Source organism: Marmota monax, unplaced genomic scaffold, assembly GCF_021218885.2.
Source record: "Marmota monax isolate L192 unplaced genomic scaffold, Marmota_monax_Labrador192_F-V1.1 WCK01_AAM20220418_F8-fsc00256, whole genome shotgun sequence".
Classification (NCBI taxonomy): Eukaryota; Metazoa; Chordata; class Mammalia; order Rodentia; family Sciuridae; genus Marmota; species Marmota monax.
The window spans coordinates 380,092-406,891 of NW_026692286.1; the positions used below are offsets into that span (position 1 = coordinate 380,092).

General features: G+C 39.4%; 2 protein-coding genes across 3 annotated transcripts; both read left to right on the top strand.

Moving 5' to 3' along the window:
• Window positions 1-4,979: 4,979 nt before the first annotated feature.
• On the top strand, window positions 4,980-13,949 carry Commd2 (COMM domain containing 2). 2 transcript variants are annotated; one of them, XM_046440466.2, is made up of 5 exons: window positions 4,980-5,134; window positions 5,212-5,289; window positions 5,716-5,798; window positions 6,150-6,323; window positions 13,353-13,949. In XM_046440466.2, exons 1-5 carry the CDS (start codon window positions 5,068-5,070, stop codon window positions 13,548-13,550), a joined length of 600 nt encoding a protein of 199 aa, XP_046296422.1. In that variant the 5' UTR covers window positions 4,980-5,067; the 3' UTR covers window positions 13,551-13,949. The 2 variants fall into 2 exon arrangements, with proteins under 2 accessions (XP_046296422.1, XP_046296423.1); XM_046440467.2 differs by lacking the exon at window positions 5,212-5,289 and having other exon boundaries at window positions 4,991-5,134.
• An 11,875-nt stretch (window positions 13,950-25,824) lies between these two features.
• On the top strand, window positions 25,825-26,438 carry LOC124090104 (MOB-like protein phocein). The gene has a single exon (XM_046440496.2). The coding sequence runs from the start codon at window positions 25,852-25,854 to the stop codon at window positions 26,431-26,433; it is 582 nt and encodes a 193-aa protein (XP_046296452.1). The 5' UTR covers window positions 25,825-25,851; the 3' UTR covers window positions 26,434-26,438.
• Window positions 26,439-26,800: the final 362 nt, after the last annotated feature.

The following is a 26,800-nucleotide window of genomic DNA, read 5'->3' on the forward strand; positions in this document are numbered from 1 at the left end:
TTAGTTTGCATTTCCCTGATATCTCAATGTCAAATGCCTTTTAATATGCTTATTTGCCGCAGTCTGGCTGGGCACAAATCACCGAGCCGCCACAAAGCACTTGTATGTTCAAACAGGAAACTTTATTGCCTGAACTCAAACAGCACTCCACGCACACTCCCGGGGAACTCTCCCGAACGCCACCCACGCCGTCCCCAGGAACACCACACACACACCGGAACTCCCTCCACCGGAACTTCCCCAACCAACTAGAACTCCCCAGGAAATCCCCAAGTGAGAACTCCGGTTGCCCCCTAGTGAGAACTCCCGGCTCCTGAGGCGGACAGCAGGGGTCTACATACAATTGAATCAATCCAGCATCATCTTAATGGCTCGCCTCTCAACCATTACTTCTGGCAAAATGCCAGGGGCCATTCCCACTCGGCTGTGGCTCTCAACACTTATTGGCCATTTTACATCTTTTTTTATTAAATAAATTCAGTTTTTGCCCGTTTAAAAATTGGGTTATTTTTTACTTATTGGATTTCATAAAAACACACACACACACACACACACACACATATATATATATATATAAAGTTGTAGATGGACACAACACCTTTATTTTATTTCTTTTTATGTAGTACTGAGCATCGAACCCAGTGCTTCACATGTATGAGGCAAGTGCTCTACCACTGAGCCCACCGAGCCATAACCCCAACCCAACCCATACTTTTTGTTTTTTTTTAAAATGTGTGTGTACTTATGAAACACATTCTTAATAAGATACACACACACACACACACACACACACATATGTATATATAAATTTTGAAATGGGGTTTTGTTAAGTTGCTTAGGGTCTCACTAAGTTTCTGAGACTGGCCTCAAACTTGTGATCCTCCTACCTCAGCCTTCTGAGTTGCTGGGATTACAGGTGTGTACCACCCCTGACTTAGTGGCTCATGTTTTTTTTTTGTTTCTTCTCTAAAAGTTCTTTGCCTGCCCCAAAGTCATGAAGATATTCTCTATGTTGTCTTCTAGAAGCTTGATGGTTTCATCTTTTATGTTAAAGTTCACATCTATCTCAAATTGTTATGTGTGAGATAAGCAATAAGATCAGGATTCATTTTTTCCACAAATTTCTTAAACTCTAGTACCAGCTATTGAAAAGAATTTCCTTCCCCTATTGAATTGCTTTGGCTCCTCTGTTGAAAACCAATGAGCAGCATGCATATGGATTTATTTCCAGACTCTATTCTGTCCCACTGATCTATGTCCTTATCCTTACACTAATACCATACTGTCTTAATTACCAGTGCTCAGCCTTGAAATCAGGTATGAATCCTCTGGTTTTTTTTCTTCTTTTTCAAGTTTGTTTTCACTCTTCTCTGTCCTTTGCAATCCCATGTATATTTTAAATTGAATCTGCCGTTCTGTATTTTAAAAAGCCTATTGGGATTTTGATACAGTACAAACGATATCGTTACAATATTAGGTCTCACACCTGTGATTTACTTCTCTATCCGTGACACATGTCACAGCTATAGTTAGGGTCTGGAAAGTCTGCCACATGTCCAGTTTGGTGCTGTGTGATGGCTGGCACCTTGAAGAGGCGAGCCCTCAGGAGAGGTCTTTAGGTCTTTGGGGGTATGCCTTGAAGAGGACAGTGGAGCTCAGCCTCTTCCTCTTTCTCTGTTTTGCTTCCCAACCATGAGGTGAGTGATTCTTTCCACCATGCCCTCCCTGCATGATATGCTGCATCATCGCAGGCTTTTAAGCATTGGGACCCATAAGTTTGGGACTGGAATTCCAAAACTGTGAGGCAAAATAAACCTTTCCTCTGCATAAGTTGGCTAAGCTCGGGGATTTGTTATAATGACAGAAAGCTGACTAACATAGCCCCAATTTATTTCAGTCTTCTTTAATTTTCCCCACCAATGCTTTATAAATTTTAGTGTAGAGGTCTTTCAAGGCTTCTGTTGAATTTTTTCCTAAGTATTTTATGTTTTTGATGCTATTTGGAGTTGTTTTTTTGGGGGGTGGTGGTATCGGGGATTAACTCAGGGACACTTGGCCACTGAGCCACATTCCCAGCCCTATTTTGTATTTTATTTAGGGACAGGTTCTCACTAAGTTGCTTAGCGCCTTGCTTTTGCTGAGGCTGGTTTTGAACACACAATCCTCCTGTCTCAGCCTTTCAAGATGCTGGGATTATAGGTGTGTGCCACTGTGCCCAGCTGGTAAGATTTTAAGATATATTCTGGTACAATAATGAAAAACACCCCAAATCTAAAAGCTCTTTCTCTCTCTCTCTCTCTCTCTCTCTCTCTCTCTCTCTCTCTCTCTCTCTCACACACACACACACACACACACACATACACACTTAATTCTGAGTTCCTAGTTGGATATTATGCAACTGGAGCAAAAGCAGATACAAAGCTGATGTTAATGAGATGATGTAAGGGAGTATGTTAAAGAGATGATGTAAGGGAGTGTGTTAAAAAAATGATGTAAGGGAGTGTGTGTAAACTTCTTTATTATAAAGAAAGTAAGAGCAGATAGTGCCAGGATGGGGGCACTGCAGAGTTCCAGGGAGTTGATAGCATTCTAGTTCTTGCTCTAGAATATTAAGTGTTTGAGAAAATTCAACAAGGAATATTGTCTTACCTGACCCATTTACAATATGCATTTATAGTACAAATTTTCAAAGTAAACTGAAATAATGAAGAAAATACCAGAGGTTAACTCATGCATTTGGTGCCAACTGCAGACTCATGAGGTAGCAGCTTGGGAGGAAGGATGGTCACTGCACTTCTGTCCCTGTGATGTGTGCGGACTTCAACTGGGATTTTTTGCAGTGGTCACAATATTTTATGTCTTATCAAAACACAGGCAAGGAAATGTGTTGTGCAAAGAGTCTGGTGTGAAATTCCTAAAAAGAAAGGAACACAGGAAGGTCTGAGGGGGAAATGAAAGTGAAGGGAGAGGGAAGATGAGGCGAAGCACTGGGGAATGATGAGTCTGAAGCCCAGCTTTCTGCCAGAATCAATGGGAAAATACTGTATATCTGATCTCTTTCCATATTAGCCCTGGAAGAGACAGCATGAACGGAAAGAAAGCATGGCCACACCTGTCCTGTGGTGCAACTGTCAAGCATCATTAACGTGCACAGGATACCCAATGACACTTACTCTGATCTTGATGAAATTAGGGTTAACTGCCCCTTCTCTGTGCTTCCCGGCCACTGTATTCATCCCACAAGTGTCACCACTTATCACACTGCTGAAATCACGTGTCTGTCTCCTTCACTTTACTGTCTTTATCTTCTAGAGGGCAAGGACATTGTTTTATTCATCTCAAGTTCCGGAGGCATAGTATATGCGTGAACCAATGCATATCTGAATTAGGTGAGTGGATTTTAAGACGGGCTTACGAGGAATTCTCAATTATTTGTGTACATAACCCTGCTCCTATAAAATACAGGCACTTCCGTTTACAAGTTTTTCAATTGCTTAATTCTAATTTATGGTTGCATTTGATCATCAGAATAAGTCTCTCAATGTAAATTTATTAGTTTATGGGAGCACTATCACAGCCCTGCATGGCAAAGAAAGGCAATCTTTAAAATACCCATTTTACAGATGGAGAGGCTAAAACATAAAAACAAATTGCTGTTTGTCAGTCACAGTGGCACGTACCTGCAGTGCCTGCTACTTGTGAGGCTGAGGCAGGATGGTGACAAGTTCAAAGCCAGCCTGGGCAATATAGCATGACCCTGTCTCAAAATAAAATTAAAGGCTGAGAGTGTAGCTCAGTGGCAGAATGCTTGCCTAATTCAGTCCCCACATTCCTAGTTATGAAAGGTGTATGCGAAGTGCCTCTCTACCTCCCCTTTCCCTTCTCTCACTCACCTCCCTCCCGTACCAAGGGGAGGAAAGGTGGAAAGTCATGTTCCTAGCAATTCTATAGTTTCCTATATGTGAACTATAGCAGGTGAGAAGAGAGAATGGGAAAAGGGACCAAATTCTTATGCATTCTCAAAACATAAAAAAATGGCATTGCTGAGAATCGGGCAAGCATTCTTATTTCCATCATTATTATCCTAATTTTAGCAACACTCATAAACCTCATTACAGGGGCTGGAATGTAGCTTAGTAGTAAAGCAGGTATAATGCACGTGTGAAGTACTGGGTTCATCCCAGCACCACAAAAAACAATAAGAAAGGCAGCTTCAGCGTTTGGCTGCTGTGTAGAAGGTCATGTCTTGGAGCCAGGCAAGTGAGGGGGCCGACCATCTCCTTCCATCTCTGTCGCTGATCTGCTCACATATCTCTGGAGTTTTGCTTTATAACTAGTGATAAGGAGATGTGGCTACTGAGAGCGTTAAATGAGATATATAAGATGTACAAAATCCTGCAAAGAAATAACTCCATAAATGTTTCTGTTGCTTGATTTGTCTGTTGGTTTCCTTATCTCTAATGAAAATAATAATGGGCCTACTATACAGGTTTCTTATGAACCATAAATCAGTTAATAAATGTAAAGGCATGCCATGGGCATAGTGGTGCAAGCCTGTAATCCGAGCAACTCCAGAGGTTGAGATGGGGGGATTGCAAGTTCAAGGCCAGCCTCCGCACCTTAGCAGATCCCATCTCAAGAACAAAAAGGGCTGGGGAAAGTAGCTTAATGGTATAGCATCCCTGCGTTCCACCCCAGGAAGGTGGTGGTGGGGGGGGGGGTGGTAAGAACATTCCTGATACAGGGCTTAACAAATTAGCTATTGATATTGTAAACGTATTGTATTGTAAACGTGATGGGGGCGGGGGTGTCGGATTTTACAGTTTCCATTTCCCCCGTACAGCCTAGCGTCCTGCACTAGGCTTTGCCTCTAGACTTCTCTAGTAGGACACCTCCACCCGCAATCCCAGAATACGCCGCAGGGGGCGCTCGAGTCTAGGACCGTCGTAGACCGGAACCCAAAGCTTAGGATGCTGCCGCGCCGGACCCTCTTCGCTCTGGACGCGGGAGCCGGAAGTGGCGCGGAAGACCAGTGCGCTGCTGGGTGGAAAAGGGTGTGCAGCGAAGATGCTGCTGGACTTGTCGGAGGAGCATAAGGAGCACCTGGCCTTCCTGCCGCAGGTGGACAGCGCGGGTAAGGGTGTGGCGACGGCGAGGTGCGGGGAGAAGGCCGGGCGCTGGGCGCTCACGGCCTGCCGACTTCCGTTTCAGTGGTGGTGGAGTTCGGGCGGATAGCGGTGGAGTTCCTGAGGCGAGGGACCAACCCCAAGGTCTACGAGGGCGCCGCCAGTAAGCGGGGCGGGCGGGAGCCTCCGTGACTGGGGCGGGCCGCGGGATACAGGGTGAGGGTGGGCGGGATGCGGGGTGCCAGGGGTGGGTGGGCGGGGCGCGGGCTGTGGGCCGGAGTTCCGTGAGTCGTTTCCTCGGCTCCAGGGGAGCACAGTGTTGCCCGCCCCTCGGAATCGCTGGGCGTTGGGGGTCGGCCGGGCAGCGAGCGGGTGCGGCTCGGGGCGCGGTCCCCGCGGGCCGGCCCTTTAGGCCAGCGGCTGTGCGCTTTCGCGTGCTGGACCTGCACTGGGCTGGAAGTCCGGAAGGCGTCCGGCCAGCAGAGGAGAAAGCCAGAGGCCGAGTTAAAATACTTATTTTTAGGTAGGAATTTGAACAAAAAGAAGAATGTCGCACGGTGATTGATTTCTTTTTTTTCCTTTTTCTTAGGGAAGCTCAGCGTGAGCAGCGACGCTGTCCAGCATGGTGTGGAAGGGTTGACCTACCTGCTCACCGAGAGCTCCAAGCTCATGGTGAGGGCGCCTGCGGCATTCAGTGTTGCCCAGACCGTAGGCCGGGGACGGATCCTATGAGGAGGAGGAAGGAAATGATCTACTTTCCTTGCACATCAGCAGTATCTGACTTGACAGAGAATAGGAGGCAATATTGGGCATCTTAGTTCTTTTTATATTTTTAAAAAAGCATTTTTTATGTGACAGTAACTCAGATCTTGGAATAGTAAATAATGATTATCTTCCTCTATAAAGAATGTTAGACAAGTGAATTAGGGGATATCAGATATATCTTTTGTGTTTAACAAGTATTTTATCATTTACCTGACAAAAATAGATTTTGATGTTCTGTTCAATTCAATTCATTTGTAGATTTCTGAAGTGGATTTCCAAGACTCTGTTTTTGTTCTGGGATTCTCTGAAGAACTGAACAAATTGTTGCTTCAGCTTTACCTGGACAACAGAAAAGAGATCAGGACTATTCTGGGTGAACTGGCACCCAGCCTTCCCAGTTACCACAGCCTTGAGTGGCGACTAGATGTACAGGTGTGTGTGTGTGTGTGTGTGTGTGTGTGTGTGTTTTTAAAAACCTAACATAGAATAAGAATTATTTAAAGATTGTGTCCTACTTATTGTATTCTTTACCATGTCAACCAAACTCTGATTTGAAACTGGTTTTTTAATCAGTGTTCATTTTCAGACCATTTCACAAATAGTTCATTTTCTTTTATTTATAACGTGTTCAATTTAACTTAATTTGATTACTTTAGCAAAGCAAATGGTTAGCAGACATTTTAGGTGGTATTAACTTTTTAAAATTATTTCTCTTTAAATATAACACATATATAAGAAATACATAAGTAAGTGTACACAGCATAATGAATTATGTCGTGGTGAAACTCCCATGAAATGGACATGAGCATCACCAGTATCCTAGAAGGATTCTCCTTGCCTCCTCCTAATTATTGCCCCTTCTGTCCTTTTCAAAGGTAACCAGCATCCTTGTTTCTAACACATAGAGTTTACTCATTTTTTCTCTTTCCACATTTGGAATGATTTGTTAAATACTCTTTGGTCTCTGGCTTTTGCACAAAATTATTTTTATGAAACTTATCTTTCACTTGTTTTAAAGCCACATAGTTAATAAAAGGAAAGGCTAGGCACAGTGGCACATGCCTGTAGTCCCAGCTCCTCTCGGGGTTAAGCTAAGAGGATCACTTGAGCCAAGGAGTTTGAGACCAGTCAGAGCAACATAGTGAGACCTCATCTCAAACAAATTTATCAATTAGTTAATTAATTTTCAAACTATTGCATGTAGCCCTTTATTATGCAGTAAAAGATAAGTTAGTAGATGTTTGTTGAATATCATCCATTGGCTGATAACAGCTATGCTAAATGTTTTGGGACACTAAAAGGTGTAAGAGATTTAAGTAGTTATAAAATAGGTCCTGGAAGGGAAAAAAGAATATAATTACATAAATAAAGATACCAACTGAGTGTTTAAAAAAATCTATCTTTATTTATTTATTTGCATAGTTCAGTGTGTACTGGCATGATCCAGAAAGTTTTAACAAACAAACAAAAAAAAAAACTGAAATTTCAGAAGGAATAGAGAAAAGAAGAGTAAATATTCTTGGAAGAGGAGGCAGTACAAGTTAAAACCACCCCTGTGAATGTGGGAATGAATATACAAATGTCTGGTATACTGTTCTGGTTCTTAAACTTAGTGCACATTAGAATAACCTGGGGAGCTTTAAAAAATTTATAATATCTATGTTCTACCCCTAGTGATTCTGATTTATTGGTGTGAGGTTTGGCTTGGACATGAGAATTTTTAAAAGCTTCCCTTTCACCCAAATAATACTAAGTACTGTTTGTGAACAGCTGTTAGAATAGATTCTTCATGATTTGAATTAAGGTAAAGTGGTCAAATAGATTAGAAATTCAGTTGGAGTTTAGACTTAACATCACAGACAATAAATAGGAAGCTCTTGTAGATTCTTGGATAAGAAAGTAACATTTAGAAAAAAGAAGAAAACCACAGCTCTAAAAAAAGAAAAAGAAAGTCACATTTAAGAAAATTTATCTGGTATCTTGGGCAGATCAGAATGAAAGTGGGAGTTAGAAGTAGGAAGAACTTGGGGCTTTATGTATTTTGCCCTCTCTATGAACTGCCTTCCCTCTGCCTTGCCATTACTTCTGATTGTATTCCTTATCCTTTTACATATCAGGTTACATCAGGGCTCAGTCCACTGTGGCCTGTGGGTCAGATCTGACTTGCTGCCTATTTGTCAAGTTTTATTGTAACATAATCATGCTTATTTGCTAACATATTGTCAATGGCTGCTTTTGAGTACAAGGTAGAGTTGAATTAGTTGTGCTGGAAGCTGTGCGGTTCTGCAGAGCCTATAGTATTTATTATTTGGTTCTTTACAGAAGTATGTGGTTGGTTTGCTGGCTTTTGCTTAAAATGATTCCTCCCTCTGAGAGAAGTTCCCTGTGCTGCTAGTTACAGTTTAATCTTGGTGGCATTTGTGTTTTCCTTTTCACGCACCTGTGTTTCCATTTTGGAAAGCCATTTCACTCCTATAGTACCTGTTTTATACAGCACACAGTGAGCCGTTAACCTAGGATAGCAAGGAGCATGCATGTCTTGTATGTGCTCTTTTTTCAAAGTCTCATCATCTCCTGTATTTCTACATTCTTCTAAATCAGAAGAGAACTCTGACACATTCCTGCCACCACTTTGCCTCCTGCCTGCATTAGGACCTGTGCTGTGCCTTCATCCCTGTTACAGCTGAGGAAGTGCCCATGTGCCAGCTGTGGACAGCCTCTTCCCTGTATGCCTCAGTCCATAGCACATGAAGAGATAGGTGTAGAACTTGCATACAAGACTTGTTTCAGACCACAAATGAGAGTGATTTCTCTGAAAGCTGAACTGAATCTCATTGGTTACTCATGGTTGATAAAAAGAAGAGCTGGTCACTCCACTTTCATGTATATCTAAAAAGAACAAAATTTTAAAAATTAAAAAAAAAAAAAAAAAGAAAAGCTGGTGGTTAAAGGGAGAATAGTTTCAGAAAGGAACAACCATATCACAATACAGTGTCAATGGAAGTAAGAGTAGCATTTTACACTGAGGACCATTAGGGGGTTGAGAAGATGAAAGGCTTAGGATTTGGACAGAAAAAAGCTGTACGTGTCATGCTGTATTTTGAGGTTTTTCGGTTGGGATAGTGTGGCTGGCTTGGAGAGGTTGCTCTCTTGTCATCAGCATCCTTAGTATATGTAGATAACCACAGAAAAGACCATTTTTTATATCCCACTTATCAGTTGATGCTACCATATGTCCATTCAATTATCAAACCATTCCTTGGATTTCTGGAGCGTGCCAGGCTTTGTAGACATAGTGCTGTGGTTTGGCTTTGTGTATTACCCAGGCCTGTGTATTAAAGACTTGCTCATCCTGTGGTGCTGATGGAAGGTGATGGAAACTTGAAGAGGTGGAGTCTGATAGAAGGAAGTTAGGCAGTTGGCGGTATACCCTTGAGGAGATGTTGGGACTCTAGCCCCTTCCCAATTCTCTTTTGTTTCTCTGCCTCCATGAGGTAAACAGTTCTGCCTACCACGTGCTCCCACCAGGAGCCCCAGGCCCATAAAAAACAGAACCAATTAAAGGTGAATTCAAACCTCTGGAAGCAAAACCCTTGAGCCAAAATAAACCTTTTCTCCTGATAAGTTGATTATCTCAGATATTTTGTCACAGTAACAGAAAGTTGATAAATATGTGTAGCAATGAAGAAATATACTTGTCTTTAAGTCATCACAATTTCATAAAAGAAGACCAAAAAATAAACTAAAATCCAGCATGATGAGTAGCCATGATCAGAGGATATGGTATAAACCAGACTACATGCTCCATGACAGCAGATACTGTGTGCCCAGCACTGTACCTGGCACATAAAAGTTTCATCAATGTGTTTAAACTTGTGTGTTTAGATCTTTCGTTAATAACCAGGTGGAGATATGGGGGTGGTCATGCTTAGGTGGTCCATCAGTAATTTATCTTGTACATAATTATGACTCTTGAGTGGGTGTTCTCTGGCTTTTAGGACTTTTTTAAGGCCTCAGTAGCCCATAGAGTCTTTTTGGGCTTTATTGATTTACTTTAAAAAAAAAAAAATCTTTATTTTTTTAATTGTAGATGGACACAGTACCTTTATTTTATTTATTTTATGTGGTGCTGAGTATCGAACCCAGGGCCTTGCCCATGCTAGGCAAGCGCTCTACTGCTGAGCCCCAGCCCCAGCCCCTGCCCCTATTGATTTACTTTGATTTTCCATTATGAAGACATTTTTAGAAGTTAGAAATTACAAAATCGAGTTTTCTAAAATTAAACTGGAGGGTTAATTTGCCCAGTGAGGTGACTTTGAGTTGCTGCATGAACATGAGGATGAGTGCAGGTTAACGTTGAGGAGATACTGAGGGACTTGCCACATGTGGTGAAATAAATTTAAAGCTGAAAAAGCTATTCAGGACTAATGGAGTCCCTGAGCTCATTAGATGAAACTGTTAGAAGGGGTTCTGACTGAAGTGGATTTTGCTGTTTGGGGGAAGAAAGCATGACAGATCACACCAGTCAAATGCGTAGGAAATGAATATCAGGACACGCTGCCTTTCATCTGGGAGTAAATTCACTTGTCTCATGGAGACTGGTGGTGAATGGACAGTCACCATCTAATTATTGTGTGATTGCTTGTGGGAAACAAAGTAATCATAGTTTAGCTTCTTGTAGGAGCATTTCCCCAGACTTCATAAATTATCAGCACAATTGATGCCCTTGTTAATAGCGTATGTACATTGAATGCATCTGGGACTGATGCTGAAGAATGTTGCTTTGGGGGCTAGTTCATTCACAGCTGCATCAAAGCATCCTTTTCCTGTCCTGCTCATATATTATAGGACTTGCTCTGCGGCAAATAGAGGGCTAAATTCTTGTAACAACTTTAACTAAGTGAAACATGACCTATGTATTCTGTTACCTACTTTTTTTTACCCTCTTCAGGGCCTTGAGATATAGTTCTTCAGACTAAACATTTTTTCCCCTAATTTGCATCGATATACAACATTTTAGTTTAAATTTGCTGTTATTGTTATGTTCACAGGAAGGACAGAATTTCATCCCCATTAAAAAATAAATTCATATCAGTGGACCATGTGGGTTTCTGTTCTTTGTCCTGTAGTACTGAATGTCATTTAACTTCTTTCTGAGGAAAAAATGAGGCCTAATTATGTCTTCTGTGTTTGTTAGGATGTTAAACTAATTTCTGTAATTTTTCTGTTTTGTCTCAGGGATTGAACCCAGGGACACCTAACCATTCAGCCATATCCCCAGCTCTTTTTATTTTATTTTGACACGGAATCTCACTAAGTTGCTTAGGGCCTTACTATGTTGCTGAGGGTGGCTTTGAACTTTCTGTCCTCCTGCCTCAGCCTCCAGAGCCACTGAGATCATATGCATGTACCACTGTGCCTGGCCTTTTCTAAAATTTTTAAAAAATGGTATGCTTAAATGTAAAGGAAAGGAAGGGCATAGACTCTCATCTGTCAATGAATTTAGATATCATTTCTAAAAAAAAAAAAAATGGTGGATAAATTGAGTGATTTTAAATCTTTCAACAAAAAATGTATTAATTACACACTTAAATACATTTTTCCCGGTCAATGCAGATGCAGGAGGAAAAAGCAAAACAAAAAAACCCACAAAAATAAACTGTACATTTGAATGAATAAGTAGTATTTTCAGTCACAGTTTGCATGTCATATCTATAATTTTCTGTTCTAGGAAATGATATTAAGAGATATTTCACTTTATTAAATACTATTTTTTGTTTGAGGATTAGTTCGTCCAAAGGGATTGGCCTGTTTCCAAATTATCTTGGAAACGAAGTCATTAATTGCAAAATTTTTAAAACATTAAAATTGCAGCCTTGGATAAGTATCTCACCTAGAATTATTTAGAAGAAGTTATTAGAATATTCTGTTATTATTAAATTAATCCCAAAATCTCAGGTTTAGATTTGTTCTTACTGAGAAGTCTCTTCAAGTGGACTTCCTGTCCTTCTGATGTGACAGCTTTCTTGCTTTCTTGTGTAGTAAGATATTTCAAGGCTCATCGTACAACTCCTGTCCCTTTTTGCAGCTCCTGCTGTGAAGTGGTCCCTGATTCTTTACTGGAGGAGGGTCTTTGGAGAACTCTGTTACACTGGGGTTGAGTGCCATCCCTTCAAGTTTATCATTGTTTATAGTTTTGTGTTTTTTATCTTTTGAAAATACGTCAATAGTGCTTATTTGTTACACTTTAGAACATATTACACAAAAGATTGTAAGATGCCCAGTTTAAAGAATAATAATGAAACAAATACATGTTTACCCATCACCTAACTTAGCAAGTAGAATAAAATCAGTACTTTTGAGTCATCTGGGCCCTTCCCAGTTTTAACCCCCACTTCCCCAGCCACCTAGAGGAAAATCATAATCCTGAGTTTTTTGTTACTCTTCTTTATAGTTTTTAAAAAATATTTTTTGTCTCTAAATTGTACATTTTTAAATATTTCATATATTCTGTGACATTTTTAAATTAAAAAAATTTTTTTTGTAGTTGTAGATAGCATGCCTTTGTTTGTGGTGCTAAGGATTGAACCTAATGCTTCACACATGCTAGTACTTTATGTTGCTGTAGTTCATTTCTTTTCACTGCCATTTAGTGAACAGTTCATTGTGTGTGAATATTCTCAGTTTCTCCATTCTATTGAGATGTTTCTGATTTTTTGAAATGTTTTGTTTTGGGCTCTTGAAAACAAATACTGTTATGAGTAAAATGTATATGTGTAAGAGTTGAAGGTGTCTGCCTAGGAGTAGAATTGCTGATAATGCATATTGTTTTCAAAGTGATCTCTCACCGCACTCAATAGAATGAGCAAGAGTTTTTCGTTACCATTGTTTGCAGTGCTTGATATGGTTAGGTTTTCAGTTTTTACAGTCTGATGAATGTAAAATTGTATTTCATGAGTTTTTTTTTTTTTTTTTTTTACCATTTTCCTGATGTATGGTAAAGGTGAACATATTTTTCTATGTTTACCTGTCTTTTGTGAAAATGCTTAATTCATATCTTCATTTTTTTCAGAAAAAAATCCATTTTTCTCTTGGATTTTGTTTTTTCTTACTACATCAGTGGAGGTTGACATACATTCTGGATACTAACCTTTTTTTAATTATAGACATGTTGCCAATTTTTTCAAGTACTCTTTGAAGAAAATTTATTAATATAACACTAAATTCATTGGTTTTGTCTTTATGATCTGCACATTTTGTATGACATTTAAGAAATTTTTCTGTACCACAGGGTTTCATATATATTTTCATTTTTTCTCTCCAAAGGTTTTGGAGACTTCATTTTGAAGTGTGTGATCATCTTAAATTTTATTTTTGTGTATAATGTGAAGTAATTATAAATATTTCATATTCTGCATGTCTATTAAATAGTATTGTGCTCTTATTCTATTTACCATCAAGCTTGCAAGCAGAAGTCTCAGGCAACAGATTAAGCCAGCAGTGACTATAAAACTACACCTAAATCAGAATGGAGACCACAACACCAAAGTTCTGCAGACAGACCCAGCCACCCTACTTCATTTAGTTCAGCAACTGGAACAAGCCTTGGAGGAGATGAAAACAAACCACTGTAGGAGAGTAGTTCGCAACATCAAGTAGTACCAAGTGTTAAGGTCCTAATGCCTTTGACTCGTTTGTGAATGGATGACATTCAGGAATTACTTTTCAGAATTAATTTTTATTAATTGGTGTTGATAAATGCATCTAGATTCCATGAAATTTCTTTTCCTATTCCAGGATATTGAGGTCATGATCAGAAGCTAAAGTCAAGTTCCTTTCCTGGTGCTAAATGTGGTCAGCTTCTTGACAGATTGAAATGTAATTTTATATTTTAAATGTGTAAATAGGATTGAATCAACTAGAAATGAATCTATACTGTTCATATCTTCTGTATATATGAGTAATACCCTGTTTTGGTACTTTTTTGTCTGCTTAACTGTTATTTTCTTCCTTATTGATCAATTTTGAGAATAAAATTTACAGCTACTTCCTTTCCTATTCAGAGTATTTCTAAATAGTACAATATTTCTAACTTTTAAAAGCACCTCATGATGTTACTAGCCACAGAATAATGTAAAGTGACTATGAGTTTTTTAATTATATGCCCATATTGTTATAGGAAGTTCATGCATTTTTCTTTGTAAGTAAAGATAAGTAGTTTTTACCATATTGCTGAAGTTTGGCTTATGGTTAATTGCCTTAAGTAGTACTCAATTTTCACAAGGATTAATTTTTCCCATTTACCCAAAGTAACTAAGAGATACACTGTCATATACATTTATAAATAACAAGAATAATATAATCAATCCTTGTCACTTTTTATCATTTCGTTTGATAAACTATACATGGGGGATGGAAGACCCTCTTCATTACATTATAAGCAAATATCCTTCCTACCATACAAGTTTGATTTGTGTTTTGTTGTTTTTAAAGAGGTGAACGAAAGGTACTGATCTGAAAAACTCATGTTGATTTTTGACATCAGACAGAGACACAGTGGGATGCTGAGAAAGAAGAATTTTATAGAAGGGTAGAAATGGGGTTTAGTCTTCCCTGTATGTCCAAGGCCTCATCCCCATGGAGCGCTGCAGGAAGGCCTTCTGAACCATCAGTCTCTGAGCTACACTCTCAAGAGTGAAAAACTTTAAGGTCTGAGTGATGTCCTATTTCTCTCTCTGTGGAGAGTCTTACCAGGGAACAAAGAACAGTGTCAGAAAAGCACACTTGAAATTGCCACAGGGTCCCCTGCAGGCATCTGGACCACTCTTCCATTAAGTATGTGTTCTGCAGTTACAAAACAAAGATATTATCTGCATGTTAATTAGGAAAGTATAATCAGAAATAATTTTTAATTATAGTGACAATTCAATTAATGGAAGTCTCATTACCATCTCACAAAGGGAACTTTATTTATTATATAAATTAGTAGCATGATATCGGGTTTAAAAACAGCATGTTGGGCTGGGGATGTTGCTCAAATGGTAGAGCACCTGCCCAGCATGCACGGTAGGTCCGTAAGACTTGTTGTCTGTCCACAGTTGATGGAAGGTAAGCAAGGCTGGCCCTGACAAGACTGAGTGACCCTGTGTCTCTTCAGAGCAGCCTTTCCTTTACCTCTTTGTCCACTGTCCTCACACCGGTCAGAACAGGAAAGGGTGTGCTGATCTTTTCACGTGAGTCAGGCTCCTGACCACCTTTCTGGGCACTCCATTGTTTCTATCATGTTCTGCCTCCTGCATCTTCTGGGTCAAGGGTGAACTGGGGACTGTTTCTCTGCCTTTTTAGAATCTGAGGCTCCCTTTTAGTGCAGGCCATCAAATGAGCTGCTTCCATTTCTTGTGAAAACCTTCCACATCCTTCTGGACTCCCTTGCTTTCTTTGTTTTATAGCATGTTTGATAATTTTTGTGGCTTGTATGTGAACATGATTTTCTGCAGATGCAGTCACTGTTCTCTCCAATATGACCCAAGTTTCTTGACTCTGAATAATGTGCCTTTACATCTATAACTAAACTTTTATTAAAGCTTTTTGGATTGTGAGTATGCTGATTTTTTTTGAAGATTGGCTGATGCTCATTTAGATTTAAGAGTCATATCCTTCAGGCTAGGTACATAGCTCAGTGGCATTAGTGTCAGAGTTCTTGCCTAGCATACACAAAGGCCCTGGGTTCAGTTCCCAGTACTGGGAGCGGGGAGGAGAGTCATATCCTTCATGTCTCAAAGCCAAAATAGGAACATCCGGTAGCAGAACTGTGGGCACTTACGAATATACTTCATTCATTGAAGTCTCCTTAAGCATTTCACAAAATTTCAATACACTTAAAGATGTTTCCAAGTTTGGAAATTTAAAGCAGCAATTGAAAAAGTTGATGGAATTGCCATAAAAAAAATCATGTACTTTCTTTGAGATCTGAAAAATGGGAGTAGCAAAAGTTCCTTGAACTACTGAATGAAAAGGAATCCCTATGTTGGAGCCTTTAAAATCTGCCACAGCGTGTAGCCTTTAAGGGTGTCATTGATGCATTATTGGCTCCCATTCTCTACTATAGTAGCAGGCTTTCAAAAGTACGCAACAAATGTTTACCGTTACTGAGATAGTTGTGTAGACTATTAATATAGTATCCCAATTATTTTGAAGAATCCTGTTATACTCCGTAAGAGAACTGGGAGAAGCTGGGTGTGGTGGCATATGACTGACGTAGGAGAAAGGGAAGTCTGGGGCCAGCCTGGACAAAGTAGCAAGATCCTGTCTCAAAATAGACTTTACAAGGCCTGGAGATAAAACTCAGTGCTTGCCTAATGTGCCAGGCCCTGCGTTCAATTCCCAGTACCATAAAAAAGAAAACGGGGGGGGGGGGGGGGGACATTGTTTTTTTTCTGGGTGATAAAATTATAGGCATTCATTTTTATGTCTATAATTAGAGTTTGAATGACTTTTATAATATTTAGGAAATATTAAGTTTAAAGGAGAAAATATTAGGATTTAAATATAATATTTGTATCCAAGATTTTAATTTTTTAGAAAATGCTTTTATAGTTGTAGATAGATAGGATGCCCTTAGTTTATTTGTTTATGGTGCTAAGGATTGAACCCAGTGCCTCACACATGCTAGGCAAGTGCTCTGCCAGTGAGTTACACAGCCCTAGCCTGCCAGATTTTAAATTCTTGATACGTTACACATGTAGCTCTCCAGAAAAAGCTGTGCATGACTGCTTGATCCCTGGAGGATACAGGTGAGGAGGCTGAGGGTTTTGTGAGCAGACTTTATAGACTCCCTCTTTTCTGCAACTTCTCCCTGCCTGCCATTTTGGTAAAAGAAGCATGGGAATCTCAAGAGTAAGCCATTTCTCTTTTTCTAGTTTTGGATGTAAATTTACTTCTAAATAGTTGTATCTGTGTTGATTTTAATCACCAAAGGAAAACATAACACTACTTTGTGATTTTTTCACAGGCCTTATGTTCAGGAAGTTCTGGCAGTTGCATTGTTAAAGTTGTCCTCCTATAATTTACTCACTCTTCTCTACTTATTTTTAAAAATATGTATCCGATTAAGTTCCTCCTTAATAGACTTTTCTTAACCCTTAGAGTTCCCACAATCATAGGTTGTGCGCATGTCTTTTCCTCCACAAACTGCAGAAAATACTTTGGTGGGAAGGTCATCATCCTGCAGTCCCTCTAACGCAACTGTGTTCCCTTTGAAACCACCATATGTTCAAGTTTAAATACTTTTCTTAGACCAAAACAAATGAGCCCAACTCCATCATTGGTGTGGTTAGTTCAGTGACCTTTACAAACTTTTAAAGCAATGTTTTAATTAGAAAAGTAGAGTAAGCCCATTTTTCAGCTTTGCAAAGCATTATACTGCAGAGATGAAAAAAGTGATAGCTGGGCACAACATGGGAGGCTGAAGCAGGAGGATTGCAAGTTCAAGGCAGCAACTTAGGAAGACTAAGTCTCAGAGAAATTAAGAACAAAAAGGGGTGGGATGTAGGTCAGTGGTAGAGCACCCCTGGGTTCAATCCCCAGGGGCCGCATGTTTGTTATTGTGTATTTACACACAAAATAACTGACTTGAAGAAGTCAGTTCCTAAGCTGAGAGTGGGTCCCTGGTCTAATTAGTGCCATAAAAAAAAAACAAAAACAAAAAACTTTATGGCACTAATTAGACCAGCGAACCTGTGCCTACTAAAGGAAAATGTAGGTTCCACTCACACTCTCAGCTTAAGAACTGACTTCTTCAACAAAACTAAAGCATAAGAAGTAAAATCGAGAATTAATAAATGGGATGGTAACAAACTATTAAGTTTCTTCACAGCAAAGGAAACAATTAAGAACATGAAGTGAGAGCCTACAGAATGGGAGAAAATCTTTGCCACCTGCACCTCAGAATAGAGCACTAACCTCCAGGATCTATTAGAACTCAAAAAACTTACACACACACACACACACAAATAAATAAAAAATAAATAAAATAACCCAATCAATAAATGGGCAAAGGAACTGAATAGGAACTTCACAGAAAAAGAAATACAAATGCTCAACAAATATATGAAAAAACTTTCAGGATCTCTAGCAATTAGAGAAATGCAGATTAAAACTACACAAAGATTCCGTCTCACTCCAGTCAGAATGTCAGTTATCAAGAAAACAAGTAACAATAAATGTTGGCAAGGATGTGGGGGAAAAGGTACACTCATACATTGCTGGTGGAACTGCAAATTGATGCAACCACTCTGGAAAGCAGTGTGGAGAGTCCTCAGAAAACTTGGGATGGAACCAGCATTTGACCCAGCTGTCCCACTCTGTAGTATATACTCAAAGGTCTTAATATCAGTATAGTATTGTGATGCACCCACATTGATGGTTATAGCAGCTCAATTCACAATAGCTAAGCTATGGAACCAACCTAGGTGCCCTTCAACAGATGAATGGATGAAGAAAATGTGGTATATTTACTCAGCCATAAAAAATAATGACTTTTTATGAATTTTTGGGTGGTACTGGAGACTACCATGCTAAGTGAAATAAGCCAGTCCCCAAAACCAAAGATTGAATGTTCTCTCTGATATGCAGAGCCAACACACAATAAGGGTGGGGGGAGGAAACAATAGAAGTTCACTGGGAGAATGAAGGGAAGGGGGCAGGAATGGGAATGGGAAAAACAGTAGAATGAATTGGACATCATTTTGCTATGTTCATATATGAACACACGACCAGTGAAACTGCGTATCATGTACAACCAACCATAAGAACAGTTATACTCCATGTATGTGTCATATATCAAAATACACTCTCCTGTCATGTACATGTAAAAACAACGGAAATAATAAAAATACCGGTGGAGATTCAATCGTCTGTAGGATTTTTGTTCCTACTCATAGTTGGCTCTCCCTTGTGCATCTCAGTTTACAAATAATTTCCCTTTTTCCTTTGAAAGAGTAAACTCTAAAAGCCAGATGTTTAAAAAAATAACTTGATGGCACTAAAATATGTATTTCATGATCTGATCACTGAATCTTAATGGCTCTTTGATTTATGTTTTTTTAAACATTTTTAAAAATTTTTTAGTTGTAGGTGGACACATATCTTTATTTTATTTTTACATGGTGCTGAGGATCAAACCCAGTGCCTCACGCATGCTAGGCGAGCGCACTACCTCTGAGCCACAACCCCAGCCCTGGTTTATGTTTTGATGGCTCCTCTTTGCCCAGGAACTCTAATAACTCAGGTTTGCCTGATAACCATGAGTCCACAAGATTCTGCAAATCATAATGTAAAAATATAGGAAAAGTAATCCTTTTTTTTTTCTTTTTTAAAGGAGCTTAAAGTAAACGAAACATCAGGAGTATATATGCTTTAAAACTTTCATTCACATTCTTCTAAACCCAAACAACTTCTTATAAGATGAATTTTTAAGATTTCTGTGTAAATTGCATTATCATTAGGAATGTTACTAATTGCATGGCCATTGGAGTGGGAACATGCTCTTATTGTGCCTAAGCTGAATAAATGGGCACTCCCCAGCTGCAGAGGACTGCCCTTTGCAGAACAGCCTGCCCAGTCATCAACTAAAAAGGAGAGAACACAAACAAATGGATTTCTGCCTTTTCTCACCAACAGTATGAGGCCTTTTACCTCTTATTCTTCATTTTTTTACTCTTTCTTACACCAAGATGTGATCTACCTACTTATCTATGGCATTATTTTGATAGAAAACAAGAAACAATTTGACACCTTTTCTACTTTCTTAAAAACATGATACAGATTCAGTTTTGTTAAATGTTGATTAAGTGCTTAGAGTGATCCATGTTGTGTGTCTAACAAAGGACAAAGTCCTAATCTTATGAGTTTAGTATACCTCAGGCCAGTCCATCCCCTGAGATAGTTTAATCCATAAACTCATGAGGCTGCAGAAAAGAATCTCTGGGGCTATTCTGAAGAGGGGCTCTCTGGTCTGGCTGCTGGCAGTGCTTTCCTTCATCCTCTGGAAGGTGACAGTGTGATGTGCCGCTCTGACTGGAGCTGAGATCACTGCCGAGAAGCCTGGATATGGCTGGGATGGCGGAGATGATCCTTATGCCTTCTCCATCGAATGGGGTTCCCTGAGGTAACCAGAGGTGTGATGGGAAAAGCAAATTGAGTTCTTTTTTACCTGCATGCCAATGTTGTGATTGTCAGACATCCAGTCACAAGTGGATGCCTGTGGTTTTAAAGGAATGTGCTTAGTTCACAGAACGAAGAGCCTTCTCAGTTAACTCAGAGACTGAAAGCACAGATTAAAATTCAGAGAATGAGGGGGAAAGTCCAGGGAAGTCTAGGTGGTTAGGATATGATTTCCTGGCACAGTCTGAAAACCGTATGTCTTTATTCCAAATAAATAAAAAATTCTTACAAGGCTCAAATGAATAAGTGCTGCAACATAATTGCTAAAAGAAGAGCCCAAGAAAGGCTGCAATTTTTCAAATACCTGAAAAAAAATAGCAGAAGGAAAAAATGTATCCAAAAGGCAACAATGATACATCTTGTGGTATGACCAGTGTAATTAAAAACGTTTTTATGTTCAGGCTCTCAAGGATGTAAGTATGGGGTATTCTTTTCTGTGCTTTTTTCTTCTAGTCTTTGTCGTTTTAATACCTATCAAATTGCATGCCTAGCTTAGGTCCTTAGAACAATTTATTTTCATGCCAAACCTCTCATGAAATCTCCTTCCTCCCTTTTTAAAAAATTATTCTATTGAGATGTAAGTTTTACGAATATAAAACTTATTCTTTCATAGTATGCAATTTAGTGGTTTCTAATATGTTCACAAAGCTGTGCAGCCATTGTGGCTGTCTGATTATGGACTGTTTTCATCATCCACAGAAGAAACCTATCTTCATTAGCAGCATCTCTAGCCCCTGATGACCTTGAATCTGTTCACTGTGGATATTCCTCTTCTGGACATTTCCTATAAGTGGAATTATGTAATATGTTCTGCCTCTGCCTTCTTTCAACTTAGCATAATGTTAAGATTTATCCACATTGTAGCATGTATCAGTATATCCTGCCATTTTAACAACTGAAAAATACCCCATTGTTTGGATGGTCTAGTTTTTTTTAAAAAAAAAATAGTATTTGATTCTTATTTCTGGTCTGTGAAATTAATTACCGCATGAACTTTGTGTTCATAAAAGAACTTTGAGTTACTGGGTGTGTGACTCAATGGTAGAACACTTGCCTGGAGTGCATGAGGACTTGGATTCAATCTCCAGCGACACACACACACACACACACATACACACACACAACTGGTAACAGATTTAGTAATGTATTTTCTACAATGATGACATTTTAGAATTCTCTTCCCAGATGCAAATTGTCTTCTTTAGCAAGTTATTAGAAGATTTAGTCTCCACTGTACCACATTTCATTTTTAGCCTTACTCAAAAAAGTTATACTTGGGAAGTTTCTCAAAAGTTATACTTATCTGATGAACTGTTGAAGCAGCTTAGCTGAAATCAACCCTAAAGAAAATCAGATTATGAGCCTGGGGTTGTGGCTTAGCGGTAGAGTGCTCACCTAGCACTGATGAGGCACTGGGTTTGATCCTCAGCACCACATAAAAATAAATAAATAAAGGTATTGTACCTGCCTATAACTAAAAAAAAAAAAAAAAAAGGAAAATCAGACTGCAGTGGAAGGGAGGTTGGACATGATCAATGCATAAAATATGCATGTATGGAATGTCACAGTGAAACCATTAATTTGTACAATTAATATGTGTTAATAAAAATAAATTGGATTATTATTCTTTTTGTTTTAATTTTAAAATTTCTTACTAAAATAAGACATGTTCTGTGGGCATTTTATAGATTCAGAAAAAAAATAGGAAAGCAACTAACAATTTATGACTTTGCATATTTATTTTGTATGTTTTTCAAATTAGAAAGTAAAAATCTGTGCCAGGCATGGTGGTGCACACCTGTAATCTCAGCAGCTCAGGAGGCTGTGACAGGAGGATCATGAGTTCAAAGCCAGTTTCAGCATCAATGAGGTGAGACCCTGTCTCTAAATAAAATACACAATAGGGCTGGGGAGGTGGCTCAGTGTTCGAGTGTCCCTGAGTTCCATCCCCAGTACCAAAAAAAAAAAAAAAAAAAGTAAAAATTGTCTAATTTTAAAAATTTTGGTAGAATAGAGAAAAGGTCATTTACTTTTGCTTATGTTCACTCCTCAGAATAATTTTGAAATAGCCCCACTTGGAGAGCCCCAGGATGCTGTTCTCCAGATGATGCAGCTGCTATAGCCATTGCCTTTGGGGGGCTCTTTAGTAGCTGGAGGAAATGGAAAGGGACATCAATTCAGTCAGGTGTGTGCACTGGAGAAAAGCTACAGCCAATAAGGAGGTCTGCATTTTTGATGAGTAATTCTCACTAGGAGCATCAGCATAGGAAGGTGTTGCTTTTCATGATTGTTTTTGCTGTTTTGGTCATTGCACTTCTATTTACATTTGGAGAATAATAATTTCTTCCCAGTTGGACATAATTTGGTGGGACTCTCAGACAAAGGAACATGCTCTACATTATCCACACTTAGCCCCTGTCTCTCCTGGGACTCTGAAGCCCCAGGATTGAAGAGGATGGTTGATGCATGTTCATTTTAGTGGCATGTTTGCAAGATGCTTGATGGTCTATTCCATGGCCTTCAGAAGTGGCTTCTGTTCTTCTCTTTAGGGACCTGGTCTTAGGACTGTCCCTTGATTCTGCAGGGGCTTAATTCATGCCTTGTGAATCATTCTCTGCTGAAGTTAAGGCCTAAATGACTTTAAATGCTAGCAAGTATAACAATACAATGAAATTAACTTTGTAAAATTGCATACTTTATTTCACACACACAAAAAAATTGTGACAGCTCTGCAAATTATCATGTATCTGGAAGTTAGGCAGCTACCGTAGAATGAGCATGTAGATTGAAAGCAATTGCTGAGCTTCATGAATTGGAATATGCTGACATAAAAGTAGAGTTCTCTTCCCAGAAACCACAGCAATGCTCAAATGAAAATGGAGTCTTATGGGAAGGAAGAAGAGAAGAATCAACGCTGAATCTATCAGATGTCTGCTGTACCCATACAGTGTCTTGGGCCAGCTTCAGAATCTGTTCACAAAAACTGTAGTAGTTTTGTAGTACTATATTATATACTATGAAGTACATGATACTCTACAAGGGACATAGATCTGGTTCTCTATAACTTCTCACTAAAAATAACTGCATGATTATATTCATCACAGAACTGTTTAGTGAGAAAGAATTTGAAAACACAACTTGGTCTGCATCTCTCTAATGCAGGTTGTCTGGTGTAGCTCTTGTCTAATGTCCCAGTAAACAATGTTTTCTTGCCTCATTTTGAAAGACAGAAAGTCCTAGGTCCTCCAGAGCGTTGATGTGTAGATTTCTACCCTCCCAGCTGAGTCACCAGCCAGGAATATTGTGTGCTTGACTTTTGTATCATTTTAGTTGTGAAAGCAATAGACTTTACATTTTCTTTTTAAAATGTTGAATTATAACATTAGTTATGCCTTTTCTAATTACACATGCCAAAAGACCACACGTGTACACATTCCCCTAATGCCCCCCCACCCCGCCCTTGCTCTACTTATCCCCAGGGATAGCAACTCTCTCTAGTTGAAAATTCACTGTTCTAGAGCTTGCTCTCACCAAATACCCTTTTGATTATAATTTGGCTTTGCATAAAAAGTTTCCCATGGACAGAAAATGTCTAACCAGAAAATGAATTTGGGGCCTGCTTCTAGTTATGGCTCCCATTGCAAGTTAATTAATTGGTATTCATCATCCCTTAGGGTCCCATTAGGTCTGTGTATGCCAACATTTAAGTTTCTGAGTTAATAAAGCTGAAGACCACATTGCAGAACAAGGCCTCTTCCCTAAATCTTGCTAAGATTAATGCTACTTAGGCTTAATGGCCAATCATTCTTAAAGCTGCCCTTGTTAGTCTCTTTTTCATCAAATTGTACTGATTAAGTCCCTTTGTAAAAAGAGGCATAGGGGCTGGGGTTATGGCTCAGCGATGGAGCACTCACCTAGCTCATGTAAGGCCCTGGGTTCGATTCTCAGCACCACGTAAAAATAAATAAGTTAAAGGTATTGTGTCCAACTACAACTAAAAAATAAATATTAAAAAAGAGGCATAAGTTAGCACAGATAAAATTTCCTTTACCTGTCTGGTGCCTAAATCCTCTGCGTACATATCAGGCAAGATGGCACATAGCCCTAGAAATAGTGAGCAATAGTGTCATCTGAGGAATGCTCGAAGTTCCTTCAAGGAGAGTGCTGTGGTAAGGAAGACCCCCATAACTGCATGTGATCTTTGAATAAATATTTGCCCCAAAATCTCTGGAATCATCTCTAGATGGGGGGAATATTTGACTTTTTTCTTCTTTTTTCTTTTTTTTGCAATAAGTACAGACTGAATTCACCTTTGGGGCTGCAACATCTGTTTGCATGCCTCAATGAAGAACCTTCTAGTGATGCAAACATCAGGGGCCAAGCCTTTGTAGAAATGGAGCTGTTTTGTTTTTAACTACAGGAGACTTCAGACTTACACAAAAATAGATAAGAAGCCAGGCACAGTGGCACACATCCATAATTCCAACTACTTGGGAGGCTGAAGCAGGAGGATTGCAAGTTCAAGGCTAGCTTGGGCAACTTAGCGAAACCCTGTCTCAAAAATAAAAATGAAAGAAAAAAAAACAAACTGAGAGCATGACTCAGTATGGAGTGTTTTCCTACCATGCAAAAGACCCTGGGTTCAATTTAACACTGGGAAAAAAAATGTAGACCAGTATAATGACCACTCGGGTCCATTACTTGATTTTAGTAACATTCAGCGTATGGCTAGTTTTGTTTCCTCACAGTCCCCCTCACTTTGCTCTATGCCCTGCCCTTATTAATTTTGAATCAAGTCCCAAATATCATTTCTGAGATGGAAGTTTTTGAGTTGAGGCGTGAACGGACTGGGACCGGTAATGTGAAAGCAGTCTGTGGTTAGAAGATGGTTTCTCAGATTACAGTTCCCTTGCAGTAAGTAATGTCTTTGCTAAGTGTAGAATTAGGTGCGTTACCCATCTCAGTACAGTTTCACTTATTCTTTTGGGCATGTGAAATGTGCTTTATTCATGGGCTTGTTCATGGGAAGTCAAAAGTGAGTCTGAGGATTCAAGGAAAGGAGTGCAGGGCAGGTCCTCACTTGAGCCTTCCAGAACAGCCTGGGTTTGACTCTGTGTGACCATGCTGAGTGAAGGCCCTATTCTAAGACTGCAGCACCCACACTTGAGTCAAAACTACCCTTTCCTGGATGGAAAGGTAAAGTCATTCACTAGGAGCAGACAGACATTCCCATCGCCATTTGGAAATGACGACAGTGGTGAATGGTGGATGTTGAAAAGTCAAGAGGGAATCTGGGAACCTGGGTTCCAGTTGGGAGAAACAGGATCAGGTGGCCCTTGAAGCGGAGGAAGGAGAACTGGCCCTGTCCTGTGTGACTGCCTGGAGTGAGGCAGAGAGAATCCAGGATCTGGCCTGAACCTTCTGATTGAAACCACCTCTAGTAAGAATTGTAAGTTGTGTACCAGCCGAAACAAGGATGCACTCAGCATGATGAGGACCCAGACTGACTGACATCCCATCACTTGACTTCATTTTTCCTGATCCTCTGCATGATCCTCACCGCTCTCAAACTCTACCGCCTCTTCTGGACCCTTGTGACAGCTGCAACTTTTCCATAGGACCTGACCCTCTCTTCAACCAGTTATCCACTCCACACCAGGAGAAGCCTGCCTTGGTTCCAGATCTGATCACCATAGTTTGAGATTTCTATAATTGGCTTGATGAATCATTTGATGAGATGGACAGTACACTTGCTGTTCAGCAGTATATTCAACAGAACATAGGGGCAGATTGCTCCAATATTGACAAAATTCTTGAATCTTCTGAAGGCCAAGATGAAGATATGTGGAAATATGAACATTTAAGGCAATTCTGCCTTGAACTAAATGGACTTGCTGTCAAACTTCAGAGTGAATGCCACCCAGATACTTGTACTCAAATGACAGCAACTGAACAATGGATTTTTCTTTGTGCAGCTCATAAAACTCCAAAAGAGTGTCCTGCTATAGACTATACTAGACACACACTTGATGGTGCTGCGTGTCTTCTGAATAGCAATAAATATTTTCCCAGCAGGGTTAGCATAAAAGAATCATCTGTAGCAAAACTAGGATCAGTATGTCGTAGAATTTACAGAATATTTTCACATGCTTATTTTCATCACTGGCAGATATTTGATGAGTATGAAAATGAAACATTTTTATGTCATCAATTTACTAAATTTGTGATGAAATATAATTTGATGTCGAAGGATAACCTGATTGTACCAATTTTAGAAGAGAAAGTTCAGAATTCAGTTTCTGGGGAAAGTGAAGCATGAAGGGAATCATAGAAAAATGTACTGATCACATAATTAACGTTAATTATGTTATATATATATGTGTGTATATATATATATATATATATATATATATATATATATAATCCCAGCTACTTGGGAGGCTGAGGTAGGAACATCACCAGTTTGAAGCCAGCCTCAGCAACTTAGTGACAAAAAATTAAAAGGACTTGGGATGTAGCTCAGTGGTAGAGTGCCTCTGGGTTCAATTCCCAGTGCCAAAAAATAAGAAAAACTCCTCAAACCGGGTTTGGTGGCAGATGCTTGTAATCCCAGCAACTCAGGAGGCCAAGGCAGAAGGATTGCAAGTTTGAGGCCAGACTCAGCACTTTAGCGAGGCTCTAAACAA

Coding starts and splice junctions, on each gene's coding strand:
- LOC124090104 (XM_046440496.2), top strand. CDS start 25,852: ATGGACAGTACACTTGCTGTTCAGCAGTATATTCAACAGAACATAGGG.
- Commd2 (XM_046440466.2), top strand. CDS start 5,068: ATGCTGCTGGACTTGTCGGAGGAGCATAAGGAGCACCTGGCCTTCCTG. Junction 5,290..5,715: donor GGTCTACGAGGGCGCCGCCA/GTAAGCGGGGCG, acceptor CCTTTTTCTTAG/GGAAGCTCAGCGTGAGCAGC. Junction 5,799..6,149: donor CCGAGAGCTCCAAGCTCATG/GTGAGGGCGCCT, acceptor ATTCATTTGTAG/ATTTCTGAAGTGGATTTCCA.